At 43.3% G+C, this 16,213-nt stretch overlaps 2 protein-coding genes across 2 annotated transcripts; one reads left to right on the plus strand and one right to left on the minus strand.

Moving 5' to 3' along the window:
• Positions 1-4,289: 4,289 nt before the first annotated feature.
• Positions 4,290-12,154, minus strand: LOC308219536 (mitochondrial amidoxime reducing component 2-like; the record flags this gene model as incomplete). Its single annotated transcript, XM_080614671.1, has 7 exons — positions 4,290-4,545; positions 5,062-5,133; positions 5,222-5,283; positions 6,309-6,449; positions 8,249-8,411; positions 11,500-11,673; positions 11,877-12,154. 7 exons carry the CDS (start codon positions 12,152-12,154, stop codon positions 4,422-4,424), a joined length of 1,014 nt encoding a protein of 337 aa, XP_080470797.1. The 3' UTR covers positions 4,290-4,421.
• Positions 12,155-13,813: 1,659 nt separating this feature from the next.
• On the plus strand, positions 13,814-14,218 carry PFN3 (profilin 3; the record flags this gene model as incomplete). Its single annotated transcript, XM_080615012.1, has 1 exon — positions 13,814-14,218. The coding sequence occupies one exon, from the start codon at positions 13,814-13,816 to the stop codon at positions 14,216-14,218; it is 405 nt and encodes a 134-aa protein (XP_080471138.1).
• Positions 14,219-16,213: the final 1,995 nt, after the last annotated feature.

The raw sequence follows: 16,213 nt of genomic DNA on the forward strand, positions 1-16,213 counted from the left end.
CATTTAACAGCTGAGAAGCCAAGAGGTATTAACCTTTGCTTCACCAGCACTGATCAGTAAGTACTATGAATCCCCACAACATGATGCAGTCACATAGCAGCATTCAGCAATCCCATTTCTACTGAGGGCATCTTCTCCATGCACTGCCCAGGAAGCAGCTCTAATAGCAGACAGGCATGGCCCTGTTTCAAGATACTTGAAAGGGAACACCGATAAATAAAAATGGACAAAATTAGAGGTACATCTATAGGTGAATATCCTCGTCCCCCACCAGGAAAGTAAATACAAGTGAAGAATCTGGCTCCAGAATCCAAGTAGTGTCCTGTTCCGTGAGCAGATTTGTCTCAGAAGAGTCCCAGCGTCTGAAAACCTTACTGACTTCACGTACTTTTCCAAGTAAAATGCAAGCTTACTAGTAACAGTGATATTCTAAGTAGAGATTATTACCATTAACATGGCTAGCTATGTAGAATATGTAAAAATAGGAACCTTTATGAAGTATGAATGCTGCCATTTTTCTTCAGTGTTCACTGAAGACCAATAAATACACATATGGTTTTGATACCTCCATTATTTTTTAAGAACCTTCTCTTCAAAAGAAACCAAGACTTTTGAGGGGTAGTTAGCCTTGCCACTGCCCAGCACAGGCAATTTCTAATAGATCTCAAATGAGAGTAAGGCAATTTAAGGTGCCAAAATAGACCAGAAATGAACACCCTGTGGCAGCCCTTTTAGAAACCTTTGCCATGTGTAGTGACGAGGGCCAGGAATCTCTTTTCTTCTTATGAAGAAGTGGAGCAATGCTCTTGGAAGACTTTTTTTTGCTCCTTCAGATGCAGAAGGATGGATCTTTGCTGGGGTTTTTTTTTTGTTTGGCTGGTTTTGGCTGGGGTTTTTTCGGGGAGAGGGGCAGACTTGGCTGAAGGTGTGCCCACCAGATCTTAAACAACCTGGAAATTCGGAAGTGTCTGCCTGCAAGGACTGTTGTTCTCTCACAATGTCATCTGCAAGAATTGTGTTGGTGCAGTTAAGTGCTGTAAAAAAAGGTTTTGGCTTTATATTTAAGAGATGTGAAAGATGTCTCTATTGTATTGACCCTGAGTGTACTAAACTTCCCAGTTTCAAATCCATTTTGTCCTATTTTCATTGGTGTGTGGAAAAACAGAAGACACTCTGTAAACATCTTTGTCATCATCTAGGATCATAAGGACATAAAGGTTGTAAAATTGAGCCTGAAGATCACTTACATCTGATGGTTCTGCCTTCTTATGCATATGGCCTCCTCTGATCAACTGCCTATCTTCCTGAACTTAGAGGTAAGATTAAAAGAATAGTCATCACTAATATATGAGGTCCTGGAAACCACAGCAGAAGTTAAATGCAGAAACAGAAAACAAAGGAAAAAGAAGACTGACAAAGATGACATCATACAAGAGTTTAGATTCAACAGAAGTTTCTACTTTTTGTTTGCTTCCTCTAGAGTTACAAAAGCAATTAATGTTTTTAAGTACACAATTTAAAAACCAGTGTTATACGATTGACATGTTTTCAGTCCATTTCATAAATGGCTTTAACAAGATCAAATACAATTCCTACAGTTACAGCAGCTCAACATTCATATGAAGATACTTGTATTAAAAGGTCTGTAAAGTTATGCTCTCCACTTCCTTCCACATATTTAAGTGACATTCATGAGATGTGTTGTACTCAGACACACACCTGTTTTAGGATTCAAGCCATAATCTTCTAAGGGACTTCTACAGGGATCACCATTTTAGATCTGTAGCATTTTCTTAACGGGAATGTAGATGCAGATTCTCAGGGGAAAGACAACGGCGTTTCCAAATTAGCCCAATAGATGATAATCTAACGACAGGCAACGTGATCTATACCACACACTTTATGTTACATAAAATCTATGAGGTGCTAAAAGAGCATTGAAAAATTATGTCAGGCTAGAGGCAAAAGTTCAGCTCTCTTTCCTTCCACTTCTTTGATTTAACGAAGAGACACACACTTAACTAATTGCTTTGGCAGGCCAGCAGGCTATCTTTGCTTAATAATACCATTAGGAATTCCACAAGATTTCAGCTTCTAATATTGAGGATCGTCAACATAAGCTTTTTAAGAGTGAATCTCAAGATTATTTTCCTTTTCAAAAGATGCTTTCTCTCTGCTGCGTCAGGCATAACAATACACAAACACACAACATGCAGTCCAAACTGGGCACTTACCTCTCACAGCAAAACTTAGTACTTACATAGCACTCTGCTAACAAAATGTTATTCAGAGCAACCCTGAGTTCACAAGTAACAGAAAACTGCCTTCCCCATGTGTCTGCTTCAGACACGTCTTGCCACATACATCCATCTGAATTCGCTAAAAGCCACAACAGATCTTCATTATCTTACAGGTCTGAGTTGTGAACATGCAGCAAAATTTTGATTTCATATTCACACAGGCAAGAAAGACTCTAAAAGCCACACTGGGTCATATTCGTCCTTCTTCGCACTTAATTATATTCCTCTTTTTGGCTAGTTCAACACTCTTTCTAGATTTAGTAACCCACAACAAAGCAACATGCAGAGCAGCATTTGAAAGATGGCTGGCTTGTGTCTTGGAATCCACTTTTTTAAGATTTAAAGAAAAGAGACTACTGCCATAACCCAACTAGCTTCCTCCCCTGCTTTATACAGTATAAAATATAGCAGAAAATATAATTATCAGCTTCCTGCAAATAGCAGACATTTTGGTTAAGTTCAGGGGTGGGGAGCAACCACAGATCTAAATGCATCCTTACTGGACATTAGCATGCTCAGTCTAAAACTGCAGCTTCCCACACATCTGCTTAACAGCCTAAGTTACTGTAGTAACAGATTCACTGAGCCAGACAGGAGCTACACATGAACACAGAGCCCTAAAATATCAGCCTGGACATCAACTTGAATGGGACAGGCTCGGAACTGGATCACTCCCAACAGCTTTTCTTCTTCTCCAATGTGCATAAAGTCCATAAGACACCTAATTCTTTTAGTCAGACTGGAAGTTCTACTGTGTCCTGGGGTCAGCTGTAGCAGTCATTTTTCTCCTTCTTGGTAGCTGGTGAAGTGCTGCTTTCAGTTTAACCTGAAAAGAATGCTGATAACACACCGATGTTTTGAGTTGTTGTTAAGTAATACCCTGATCAACAACTTTTCAGTCTCATGCTCTGCCAGGGCAGAGGGGCACAAGAATCTGGGAGGAACCAGACACAGGACACCTGACCCAGACTAGCCAAAGAGGTATTCCATCCCACAGCATGTCACGTCCAGTACAGAAACTGCAGGGAGTCACCCAGAAGGCCCAGATCGCTGCTCAAGTCGGGCTGGGTATCAGTCAGCAGGTGGTGAGCAGTTGTATTTTCTTCCCTTGTTAATTCCCTTATCATTATTATTGGTGGTAGCAGTAGTAGGTTTGTGTTATACCTTAGTTACTGGACTGTTCTTAACATGTGGGAGTTACATTCTTTTGATTCTCCTCCCCATCTCTTCAGGAGCTGGGGAAGAAAGCGGCGAGGACTGAGCCAGCAGCTGTGTGGTTATGAGTTACTGGCTGGGCTTAAAACACAACATACTGAAACATTAGCAAATGCATCACTACTCCACAGCTTTGGTGCTACTGTATGCTTCACAAGAGAAAAACCTGCTGGTTCAAACTCTATCAAGCAGAGATCATAAACTAAACAAAGCCATAGTCTTACACACTGTTAACAGGTGTTCCCACCTCTAGACTACAGTAGCACTTAGTCAGCTCCCAGTCCTTCTCCTTCTGATCTTGCTTCAACCTCAAGAGACAGTAACAACCTTCAGGAAATGATTGCAGGATAAGAAACATTGCAAAAGAAGTACCTCCAAACACAGACAAGGTAAGATGATTAGAAGCAAAGCAGGGTGGAATCTAAGACAGAGCCTCGCCATCTGCACTCCATGTTTACCTGTAAAGGCAGTTCTGTGACCAACATATTTACTTCACACTTGGTATGACTGTTTTTGTGGTTCTTTGTAGGCACTGAATATATCTAACACACGATGCAAAGCCCTTGTGTTTTGGATTCCAATATTGGGTTTGACATAAAATTGTAGGGGGTGTGACTCACAGTAGTGCTGTGAAGTCAGCCTTGGATCACAGCCTTCTACCACAGCCTCCTACCACAGCCTCCAGAAGAATTAAAGATGTGGTTGCTACAGGCGTATTAGTAGATTACATGATCTGAAATGACTGGCATTTCATAGCCTCAAAGACTTCCCTGCACCTTACAAATGAACATAGCATGAAAAATACTGCACAAAGTAAGAAAAAGTTATGTTGGTGATTGTGTTCATGGAAAACCCATTTGCACATCAAAGTGAAAAGGTATCTTCTGTTTGAAGTCTTCCTTATTACTAGACCATCTTGTACACAGGGTCTCCAACTTGAATTGTTCCAGTTTTGTCAACAGCAAAGTATCTCCCAAAGAGAGGGCTGGATTTGTAGATGTGTCGCTCAGATGGATCACATAAGCGGTAACTGCAGAGAGAAAGCACTTCTTTAGAATCAAAGAAGTCTGAACATCGAAATACCAGTGATGACACAGAAGACATATGAACAGTGATGCCCTGTTTTGGTCACCATACTAGACTAAAACTAAGTGAGTATTATGATTAAGAGAACCAAGCAGTTCAAGTGGAGAAAAAAGAAGTCTGACTGTCTTCACACATCTGTGTGTAACACACATACAAAAGGCTTTATAAAAAGAGATGCCAGTGTTGCAAAGTTATATCTTTAAATAACTTAAATACCTGTTACCCCAGTATTTACCCTAGTACAGATGAAAGAGACAGGGAATGTAAAGTTTGCAAGAAAGAAGAGAGAACTTCCTGAATTTTCTTACCATAAAGAACTGCAGAATGCAGAATGGAAGCCAATACACATATACCTTTACACTGCAGTGTTATGTCCACACATACTTTTAAAACACTAGTCTAACATCTGTTGGGATCTAGCCTAAATCTACTCCCACAGCTTAAGAAGCATTTTTACAACCTTTTCAATGTTTCCAAGGGCTCCTTCCTGTCCAACACCCCAGTGTCCGGGTTAACAGTTGTTAAAATACACCTGCAATGACAGACAGCACCAAATCAATAATGGCTTCTTACCATAAATCTCCATACATCTATATAAGAAAACAGTTTCAAATGTTTACCTGGCACAACACACTGTCCCTTTCATTTCCACATCGCCAATAAGAACATCCTCCCAGGTGTCCTGGGGGAAGGTAAAGATTATGCACAGATTAGACATATCCACATGCAACCATTTTTCAAGAAGGGGCACAATCATTCCTAGAAGAAACAGTACCATTCCAGGTGATCACCTTCACTTGTGCCTTCAAAATAAGTACACTGTATTATGGTACTATTTTAATGAAAACCCAGTGGTCATTGCACTCACCACCAAGGTAAGGGCCTACTATTAATTATATCTGGAAAGAAGGATATACAAGTAATAGATCCTGTTCTGCAGTGTGCACTTGTCTGAACCTAAAGCAAACTTATTCTTATTGTATGTGTGATAATTTGATCTACTGAACTCTAGCAAGTCACCAATTTTGCAGAAAGGAAATTTTTAGTAAGTGAAGTAAGTTTTCACTGCTCATCTACACAAGCTTCCTATTACAATCCCTCTTGGAAGACAAAAGCCCATTCCCACTTTAGGAACTTCTTAGATTTGGGAAATAATCAGATCTATCCAGAGCAAATTCTTTGAAAGAACAGTAACACAACACAAAAACATGTAAACACCACCATTCCCCATTCACTTCACCACCAGATACCTTCCTAGATAGCGTTTTTTGAACTACCAGAACATTGTCAGAGATGCAGTGACAGACCCCAGCACTGCAAGGGTCAGTTTTCCTCCCGTGCCAAGGAAACACTGTGCTATAAAACACCACACTGTTGTTAGTTTACTAATTGTTCATCTGTATCGTTAATTGATCAGTTACAGCATGCGCAGCTTTCCCTGATTTACACTTAAAGATGAGCTTTCAGTAGCAAGCCTGTCATTTAAACACACTTATTTTATACTTTGCTAAGGTAAATAAGTGCTCGCAGACCTGTCTCCTCCCTCAATGTTTCACAAACACTAATGTGAGCAGAACTGTCTCTCTCTGAATCCAGCTGTTAAAAATCACAGAATAGCAGCTTTCCTCCTCTTTGTAGACACAAGGAAATAGAGTTACCAAGAAACACAGGCAAGCCTTCAAAAGATAATTAAGACAGTTATTTTACCTCCTCAAAAGCACTGCAATCCGTCACAAAAATATTTGGCCTGAAGTTCTGTATCTTCACTTTCTTCTCCAGCTTGGCATTTAAATCTTCCAATGAAGCTTCTGAGAGGACCAAGACTGGGCTACAGTCAGGATAGGCAACCTACAGAAACAAACACAAAGAAATCTCAAGGCTCTAAGGCTGCTGAAAGAGCATGGAAGGAAAGTTACTGAATGGCAAAAAGACAGGTATGTTGGAACCAGTGGCCACATACTAGCCTGACTGCTCGGCTGCTGCATTCAGGTTTTAAATTTTCCTGGAAGCAGGTTAGTAAGTAAAATAACACACCCTTTCCTACTTCAGAAACCATGGCAATCTGCATTTGCTCAAATTGTAAAATTAAACTTCTACTTACACAATTAAACCAAAATTATATAAGCTACCACAACTTCTCACAAAATACTACCATATGCATGTCCCAGACATGTATTCTGGGTATTACAGACAGAACTGAATATATCAATAAAACATGTTATGGCAAGTTATGAAAGGTGCTTAAGACATTTAGGGACCTGCTGAATATATAATGAATCTATGTTCTCACAACACAAGGAGCTTGCATTACAGAACAGCAACACTATGTTGCAACTGTCCATTTGTCAGTTTAACTTTGTAAGTAGGAGATCTGACATTTTAGCAAACAAGGCAAATGAACAAAATAAATAAATGTATATTTACTTATAAATAAATAAATGAATGTTTAATAATAAAATACAATAAGTTATATAGACATAAAGATACTATATAATATATAAATATATATTATATAATATAATAAATACTATAAATAAATGCTTATTTATAAATAAATAAATGAACGAAAAGAAAACTCTAACATACGCTAGTTCCACAGAAAAATAAAAGGAAAATGTAGTAAGAGTTTTAGGCCTTCTCCTGTCTTACTCTTACATTATCCTTCCCTACTCCTTGTCTATGCCTTTACAACCACAAGAAGATGAGTGTTGAAATAACTATATAAACAATTCTGCCCTCTCTTCATGCTAGGATTCCTGAATGTCATCCCTCCTAATCTGACATCCGTTTTGCCAAAAGCTAGACTTCTGCGTTGGTCTCAGTGCATTTACATTATGTTACATATATTTATTATTTACATAATAAATGCACATCTATAAAAGTCCATAACTGAATGTATCTTCTCTCTCTGCAACAACAAGCAAAATCACTGCCCTGTTGATAACACCACCACATCAGTAAGGCAAGGTTCTCATCATTTCCTTAAAAAGCTTACATTCATCAGGTACATTTCAAACCACCTTCATGTGAGAGCATTGTTCAAACAAGAAGAAGGGCATCAGTGCCTCCAGTGATATGAGGATGACTGTGCACAGTATCTCCTTTCCCTACCCGCTTTAACTTTCTCCAACATCACACCTTCAAGCCTCTTCCCAGTGAATGAAACCTCTGTAACCTTCTTTGGATTTTAATTCTAAGCCCACAGCTATAGATCCCTGGGTTAAGCAATGTTTCTTAAAAGAAAATATGAGGCAACACAACTCAGTACACTCCATGACCTAATAACAGATAGGGAATGGAGGTTTTCTATGCAACACAGACTGCACCATCAAAACATCTTTAAAAACTTACCTTTATTTCTATTAACTGAAGCACAAAAGGAACGCTATTCTGCAACGCAAGAGTTCCTCTCCAAATATCAGTATCATACTCTTTAGCTGTGAATGGTCAATAGCTTGGAACAGATTTAAAGTAAAATTTAAGCAAGCCATCCCATCACAGAAAAGCAGAACATTCACGTGGTTTAACTACATGACTACATACCTTGATAAACAGGGCTCAGTCACCAATGCTGGAATGGCAGGATTTGGTGTGTGCGTGGGAAATGATTAAAAGAAAGTATATCTGATAAAGAGACAGTCATTTACCTCATCTGTGGTTCGGAAAAGATTTATTATGTCTTTTGACTTTCTTGGCACCATGGAGGGCTCAAAGTGCACCAGGCGATATGGCTCTGAATTCAGGAAAGTGGTGATCCACTGAGCCACTTCATCTCCACAGTCCCTGCCTTGGATATCCAGTCCAAACACCCTGAAGAGTCAGAAGACAAATCAGCATGGGTCTACTCTTGCATATGCACATCACTGCAACACCAAAAGATTTCTATCCAGAAATCAGCTGAAAGGTAACTAATTTCAGAAAATGAATGACAGTTTCAAAGGATGTGGTTTGTTACTGTCATGGACATTTCTAAGTGTTATTAATTGTAAATATCCGACTATTAAGGAAGCTTTCCTTCAGATTTTAGTGCTGTAAAAATTTCAGACAAAGCTGTGAAACTCTAAAGCTGAAACTTGGCATAGAGAACAGCTCAGTATCTTAAAAGAGATTTTAAGATTTATAATAGAAGCAAAGTCCACGGGGCGTAAAAGACCACTGGCATCAGAATACAAACAAGTTTATACAGGAAACACTTCCCTGGCAAGAAAAGGTAAACTTCAACCCAACCTTTCAATAAACTTCAACTAGCCAAGAACAGTTTTAATTACCCTCTTCAAAGTAGCGATTTTGACCCAAATGCACTGCAGTTCCCTCTACCTTTGCAGTCATGCTCTGGCCAGCTTAAAGCATAGAGATGCCCAGGCAGTTGGCTGAGCCCAGCTCCTAGGACCCCTCCTTTATTCATCTGGGGAAGAGATGAATCATTAGTGTGCTGCCAGCAATATCCCTGTTCTGTTTACTGGGATCCCTGTATCAACTGTGACACAGGCTGGGATTAAACATTGCCCCACACCACGTTCAGCTGCCCTTCTCTTCCCTCCATTCTCTCAGTTTCTGTTGCCTTCTGGTTCGAAAGACAATGGAGGTGGGGAGTCTAACAGCTTCCAATTCACTGTTTTCTACCCACGAGGCAGATGTATCCTGAACAGTCAGTGGTATAGGGATCCATGGGACTAGAACATGCAATGTAAGTATTGCAACACATACTGACAAAGGGTATAAATGAAGAACATGAGGCTTAATAACCAGAGGAATTACAGAAACCCTCTAACATTTGATCAGATAGAAACTTTGCCTACACAATGGCTTCAGTCCTATACTTCCTTACACTAGGAAGTCCTACACTTCCCCAAACACAGGATTCTTAAATACCCATGTAAAATCTGCAACTGGATTTACCAGTTTTAAAGATTAGCACAGCCTTTGCAGCCAGATGCACTACTGCACTGCCTTACCTTCACAGCACCAGGCGCAAGCCAGCATGAATCTGAAGGCATCTTGCCTGCCCAGTGGCAGAATAAATACAAGCCTGTGCAGAGAGCCTTGCCAGCAGAGCATACTGTGCTCCTACTCACAAGCTGGAAGGGAAGAATCCAGGAGCAAAAGCCAAATCTTCATTTGCTGGAATATAGTACTATTCCCAAACCTCATTCATATGAATGGCTGAATGGATCAGAAAGAACCAGCCTTGTGCTGACAAATGGCAAACCTCAGGATTCTTCCTCAGGGTTTCTGTAGCCCTCTGGTTATGAAGTACAAGGCAATGTTTAACTACATGCATCGCTAATTTCACAGCCTATGACACCACCCCCAAACACCACACAACTTGGTAAATTTTAAAGTCCAACTGCATGCATTTAACTTTTGCTTATTTGCATTCCCAAATTCCAACAAGTTTAAAACCAGAGAATGCAATAGTTTATTAAAGAAACAATAACAAAGAGAAAAACAAATCGCTGAGATCTGAAACTGGAAAATCCAAGATAATTTGTCATTGCTGAAACATACTTAAGTCTATTTAAGTATTTTTCTAATGGCACAAGTTTTAGAAAAATAACACACTGAAACCAGCATGGTTTTGTAGTGTATGTGTCATTGGCTAACATATAAGCATTACAGAGTTTTGGAAGACCATCCTATTTCTCCATGTGAAATGCAATCATGTGTAACTTGCACCTGGCTTGTGTAAACAGAGATACAAAGCTATGCTGCTCAAGGGTTTCCACAGCAATAGATTTATGCCAAAAGCTAGCCTTTCTTTCTCTGCTATACAAAGGAAAAACACAAGTATCCTTGTAGGAATCAACACCATTTACAATTACTAAACAGATATTTTAGAAGAGAAAATGTTTTATGCTTCCTCCTGGCCATTTTTCAGCATGGCTTTCAATACATGGATAGAATAACCAGGCCTGCATTCATACAACAAACCTTTAGGCACACAGCTGAATGACTGTGTTTGTAACCCGTTCACCTGAAACCCCTTTAAAGTAGCACCTACAGGGAATGATTTGCTCTCTGGGCATGCCAGTCTTTCCCCCATGAACACGGAGTGAGCCTCCAGCAACCAGGTTTTCAATTTAGGCACCCTGGTTAAATGCTTACTGGTAGGGGTGAGGGAATCTAAACTGTGACATTTCACCAATTCCAAACAGCCAGCGTGTATCCAAAAATGCTGATGCATATACTAGTGGTGACCAAGAAATACCAACATGCATGACTGAGGCTCTGAGATGCAACTACCTACCAGAGCAAAAATGAAAACACTAGAGGTAAACACAAATGAGTAAACATGACGTTCTATGAAGCCTAAAGACCACAGTTCACTTGGCAGATGTATAGGTATGGTCTCTGCATATTGTTGCAGCTTTTCCCAAGATTTGTTTTCACCAGCGTTTAGAAGATTAAAACAAGATCTTTTGTTGTGACAAACAATCCTGGCCTCCTGCATAACACATGGCAGAGAATTTCACAGAATGGTTTGGGTTGGAAAGGGCCTTTAAAGGTCATCTAGTCCAATCCCTCCACTAGATCAGGTTGCTCTAAACCCCGCCCAACCTGGCCTTGAACACTGCCAAGGATCATGCAGCCACAGCTTCTCTGGGCACCCTGTGCCAGCGCCTCAGCACTCACACAGGGAACAACTTCTCCTTATGTCTAATCTAAACCTACCCTCTTTCAGTGTCCCTTGTCCTTTCAGTTAAGGCCCTGCTCTAAAGTCTCTGTTATGCAGATAGGGAAGACAGGCCCCCAAACACAGAAAAGAAGCACTGAACTTTCACCCTCCAATTTCTGCATTAAGAAAATACAAACCACCACACAGTCTTGAACAGCAAAGCACCCAAGCGAGAGGCAGCACTTCGACAGAAAAGAGTAAAAAAAAACCCTTCTCGAGTACCTGCAGTTCATCACGCGGTTTTTCCTGGGCAGCTTCATAGGCAAGCACAGCTTCTTCATTTCTGGTGCCTCCAAAATCAAGTGTCCATCCTCAGAGCTGACAGAAATGAGGACGAGCCGGGGCTCCTGCCGAGCTGTAACCATGTGCCCATCCTCCTTGGTCACAAGCCAAAACCTGCGGCGTGACAGAAACAAAAGACAAAAAAGGAGGGACAGAAACGCATCCAACAACGTTAAAGGCCGACACTAGGCAAAAGGAATTCCCGCAGCCGGGCACCGCAAGTGCCTCTTTGTAGGCCTTAAAGGAACCATCTGAGAGACGCGGGGCAGAGCCGATCCCCGCAGCAGGGTCTCGGAGAGGCCCAGCCCGCGCCGTACCTGTCCCGCAGCTCGCCGCTCTGCAGCCCCATCGGCGTCACCTGCGCCGCCCGCACCGCCAACCCCCGGCACGACTTCACCGGGTACACGAAAATGCTCAGCACCGTCCCTACCCGCTGCAGGCGCCGGCGGCGCCCTGCCGCTCGCCTCAGCCCACCGACCCAGCGCCATGCCCCGACCAGGGCGCTCAGCCCCAGCAGCGCCGCCGCAGCCCCCCACAGCCAGCCCGGCCGCGGTGCCCGCACAGACAAGCCCATAGCGCTCCGCGCCCCGCTCATGGCGTCCAGACCCCAGCGGCTGCGGCGCTCAGCCCCAGGGGGCCGGGGCCAGGGGCGGGCCGTAGGCCGGCAGCCGCCCACCTCCGGGTTTGTCGCTCCCGGCGCATAACGGACCGTGCTGAGACCGCGCCCGGCTGCCCCCTGGGCCTCGGCGGGGGAGGGCCTTTGGTGGAGTCGACTCACAGACTGGTTTGGGTAGGAAGGGACGTTAAAGCTCATCCAGTTCCAACCTCCTGCCAGGGGCAGGCGCACCTCCCACTAGAGCAGGTTGCTCCAAGCCGCGTCCAAGCTGGACTTGAACACTGCCGGGGATGGGGCAGCCACAGCTTCTCTGGGCAACCTGTGCCAGCGCCTCGCCACCCTCAGAATTCCTTCCAAACACCGAATCTACCCTCTTTTGGCTTAAACCCATTCCCCCTTGTCCTGTCACTATATGTCTTTTTAAAAAGCACCTCTCTTTCTTGCCTTAGGCACTAGAAGTTGCTCTAAGGTCTCCCTGGAGCCTTCTCCAGGCTGAACAAGCCCATCTCTCTCAGCCTGTCTGCAGAGCAGAGGTGCTCCAGTCCTCAAAGCATCTCTCTGGCCTCCCCTGGACTCACTCCAGGAGCCCTTTCTTCTTGGTGGAAGAGAGTGTGATCACAGTGTGAAAAATAAAGTGCATGCTGTTAGCATCCAGCTTGCCAAAATACAGGCAGCAAATGCTTTTCTTCTAATATTTGGGCTTTTATTAGAAGTGATGTTACAGAAAAAGTATGAACTGTGTGAAAATACATGAGTATGTGAAATTCAGCCCCTTGGTTTGACTTGGATAAGAAGGGGGAAACACATAGCTGGAGGTGAAGAGCCAAGGGGAAGGCAGCAAATGGCAGCACCCGAGGTTGGGAGGGGGGATCCCATTCCCATTTGGATGCCTTGGGATGCCCATGCCAGCTGCCTGGTGCCAACCTTGTGAGACTGCCTCTGAGAGCTTCCCTCTTGTCAGCAGGGTCTTGGGGAAGTCACTTTGTGGGACACCCTGCAGTGAGGCAAGTATTGTAGAAGCATAGAACCACAGAAGGGTTTGGGTTGGAAGGGACTTTTCAAGATCATCCAGGCCAGTCCTCCCACTAGACCAGGTTTCTCCAAGCCCCATCCAACCTGGCCTTGAACACTGCCAGGGATGGGGCAGCCACAGCTTCTCTGGGCAACCTGTGCCAGTGCCTCAGCACCCTCACAGGGAAGAACTTCTGCCTAATAGCAAGTCTAAATCTCCCATCTGTCACTTTAAACTCATTCCCTCTTGTCCTATCTCTCCTTGTAAAAAGTCCCTCTGCAGATTTCTTGTAGGTCCCCTTTAGACAGTAGAAGCTGCTCTAAGGTCTCCCTGGAGCCTTCGCTTCCCCCAGTTCTATGATGTGACATCACAACACAGGCTGGAGTGGCCAACGCCACCGTTGTCACAGGTCTGTCCTCACAGGCAAAGCAGGAGGAGCATTGGCTCTTGGTCCTCCCCAGCTCCCCTATTCAGGCTTGCAAGGAGCTGAAGGCCAAACTCATTAACTCAAAGTTTTTAGGATCAGTGTGGCAAGACCAAAGTCCCAGCAGGCAAAAGACAGGGAAGCTCGGCACTGGGCATTTCATTTCGGAGAGCACGAGTCACGATTTCATTTCAGAGTCACAATGGATTACTGGAAGCAATATATCAACAGCATCCTGGTGGACAGGATCGTTGAGGATGTGGCTGTCGTGAGCCTTTCTGACAACAAGTGCGTTTGGGCAGCCAAGCCAGGAGGACTCCTTGCCGCCATCTCCCCTCAAGAAGTGGGCTTCATCACAGGCCAGGATCGGAAGATGTTCCTGCTAACGGGAATCACCATAGCTGGCAAAAAGTGCAGTGTAATTCGTGACAACCTGCTGGTGGATGAAGACAATGTGATGGATGTCAGAAGCAAAGGCAATGACAGCAGATCCATCTGTATTGGCAAGACCCCCAGAGTCCTGATCTTCCTCATGGGCAAGAAGGGAGTCCATGGAGGAGCCCTCAACCAGAAGGTCCATGATATGATTGTGGGCATGAAAGTGTGAAGCAAACAGTGCCAAAGAGACAGACATCTTCTGCCTGAGCACAGGGGCACAGAGGAAGGAAATAAACCTGATTCTGTTGCTGATATCTTTGCCTGCTTCTATCAGCTTTGGGAAAGGGCAGGAGCCATCTTGTTTACCACTTTGCTGTTTAAATCATGCCCTAATGCCAGTCATGGTTTCTGAGACCTTTCTCTTCTACAGTAGGCCACAGCACTAAGGATAAGCAGGACTTGTGTCTATTTTGTGTTTGGTCCTGGAACAAGCCCAGTTAATTTGGGAGATTAGCTGTTGATCAGCAGAGTCTAGTGCTGCTGTTGGACTGTGAGGGAGGCACATGCAGTGATAGTCTGCCACTGCTCACCTTCCAGATCATTCAAAACCCCTTCTTAGGCTATTGAGCAAAATGGGTTTTCGTAAGATAGTTACCTGTCTGGTGTGTATAGCATAGGGATCTTCCAAAGGCTGCTTCTTTCCCATCTTGCTCAGTCACGCTGTTGCGGCCTCAAGATCACAGGTCCCTGTAAGCCCGCCAGGACTCCCAGGAGGATGCAGAGTTGTGCCGAACACTGCAGATATCCTGCTCCATTCACCAATACAGCCCTCCCCTCCTTGTAACCCTAAATGGCCAGTCTGAAATGAGGCAGAACTGGTGTGCTTGAGATGGGACCAGTGCAGGGAAGACTTGAGGGGTATCTCTGATAGAGGTGATCTCCCCACGTGTGGGCTCTCCCTGCTCCTAGTAGCAGTGAGCCTGAATCCATCACATGCCACCTTCTCATTTAACATGGGGTCAGTGTTTTGTAATTGAATTGAGATCACGCAGAGATCTTTAATGTGCAACTGCACCCACAGGAGCACGAAAATGCTGTAAGGAGAACCAGGCCCCTCATGTATTAGCAAATGTTCAACAAAACTGCAGTGTTTAATTAATAAGCACTGCCTGATAAGCAGTGCTTGCAAGCATGAATCAAATTAACATAAGTACTAAAGGGATAAAAACACAAAACCACATGCTGAATTTAGAGTCTAACGATAAAAGCAAATGTTGGTCACAAAGTTTTAACAAAGCCTGGGCTTTGCTGACAAACATTGATGCTTATTTTCACAAGCTTAAGGGAAAACTGAGTAGCTATCTCCTGTGATTTCTTGAGCACTGGTAGTATTCTCCACTATGCAAATCACGGAATGCAGAAAGCTTTTGCCCTCCAAACTTTATGAGGCATCGAAATGATGGGATTTGGAATAACATGAAAAATGTTAGGTGATTTACTGCTTGCTCCCCTTTAGGTGCCAGAGAAAATAGGTCTGGAGTGCATATATTCTTTACCAGCATGAGACTCTGAAGAATTATGGACCTATATAGTGTGATGGTGGTGCGAATAGCTACAGCTGCTCCCTAACTACATATTATGGGCAGCATAATGGTGTACAAAATCAGATTCTTTCCATTTGAAGGACTTGTTAACAGAATTCAGAAATAAGTCACCTTTTCTAATGATTGGATATTATTTTAGAGAAAAAAATAATTCTAAATCCAAGAAGAACCTTGCACTTTCATTCCCTAAATCTACCAACCTGGAGACTAAGGGGAATTTGTTCAGACCAGCACCAAAAAGCAGCTCTTACATTCAGTCCTAACTCTTCTTGGAGGCTATGGTGAGAAGGAGCTTAAAGAGGAATAACAGAAGGCGACAGCATCTGCATAATCTCTCCTTTCCTGCTGTGATACAAGGAACATAAGATTATAAATAGCTTCAGAGAGAATACGGTTGATGGGTTAACGCTTCAAGTCTAAGCCTTTGAGGAGAGCCCCCTTCACCCATACACCAGGCACCTGTCAAGAAGCCTCCAGTAAATAGCTTGACCAACAGGTTTGCTTAGTCCTCCATCCCAGGCACACCTCTGCTTACCTAAGAGCCACCAGCTCCTGCTGTACAGCAACATGAATGGAGCCATTCAGACAAAACATAGGCACTGCTATTGTTACCATCCAAA

The sequence above is a fragment of the Psittacula echo genome, assembly GCF_963264785.1.
Source record: "Psittacula echo genome assembly, chromosome: 4".
In the NCBI taxonomy this organism is placed as follows: Eukaryota; Metazoa; Chordata; class Aves; order Psittaciformes; family Psittacidae; genus Psittacula; species Psittacula echo.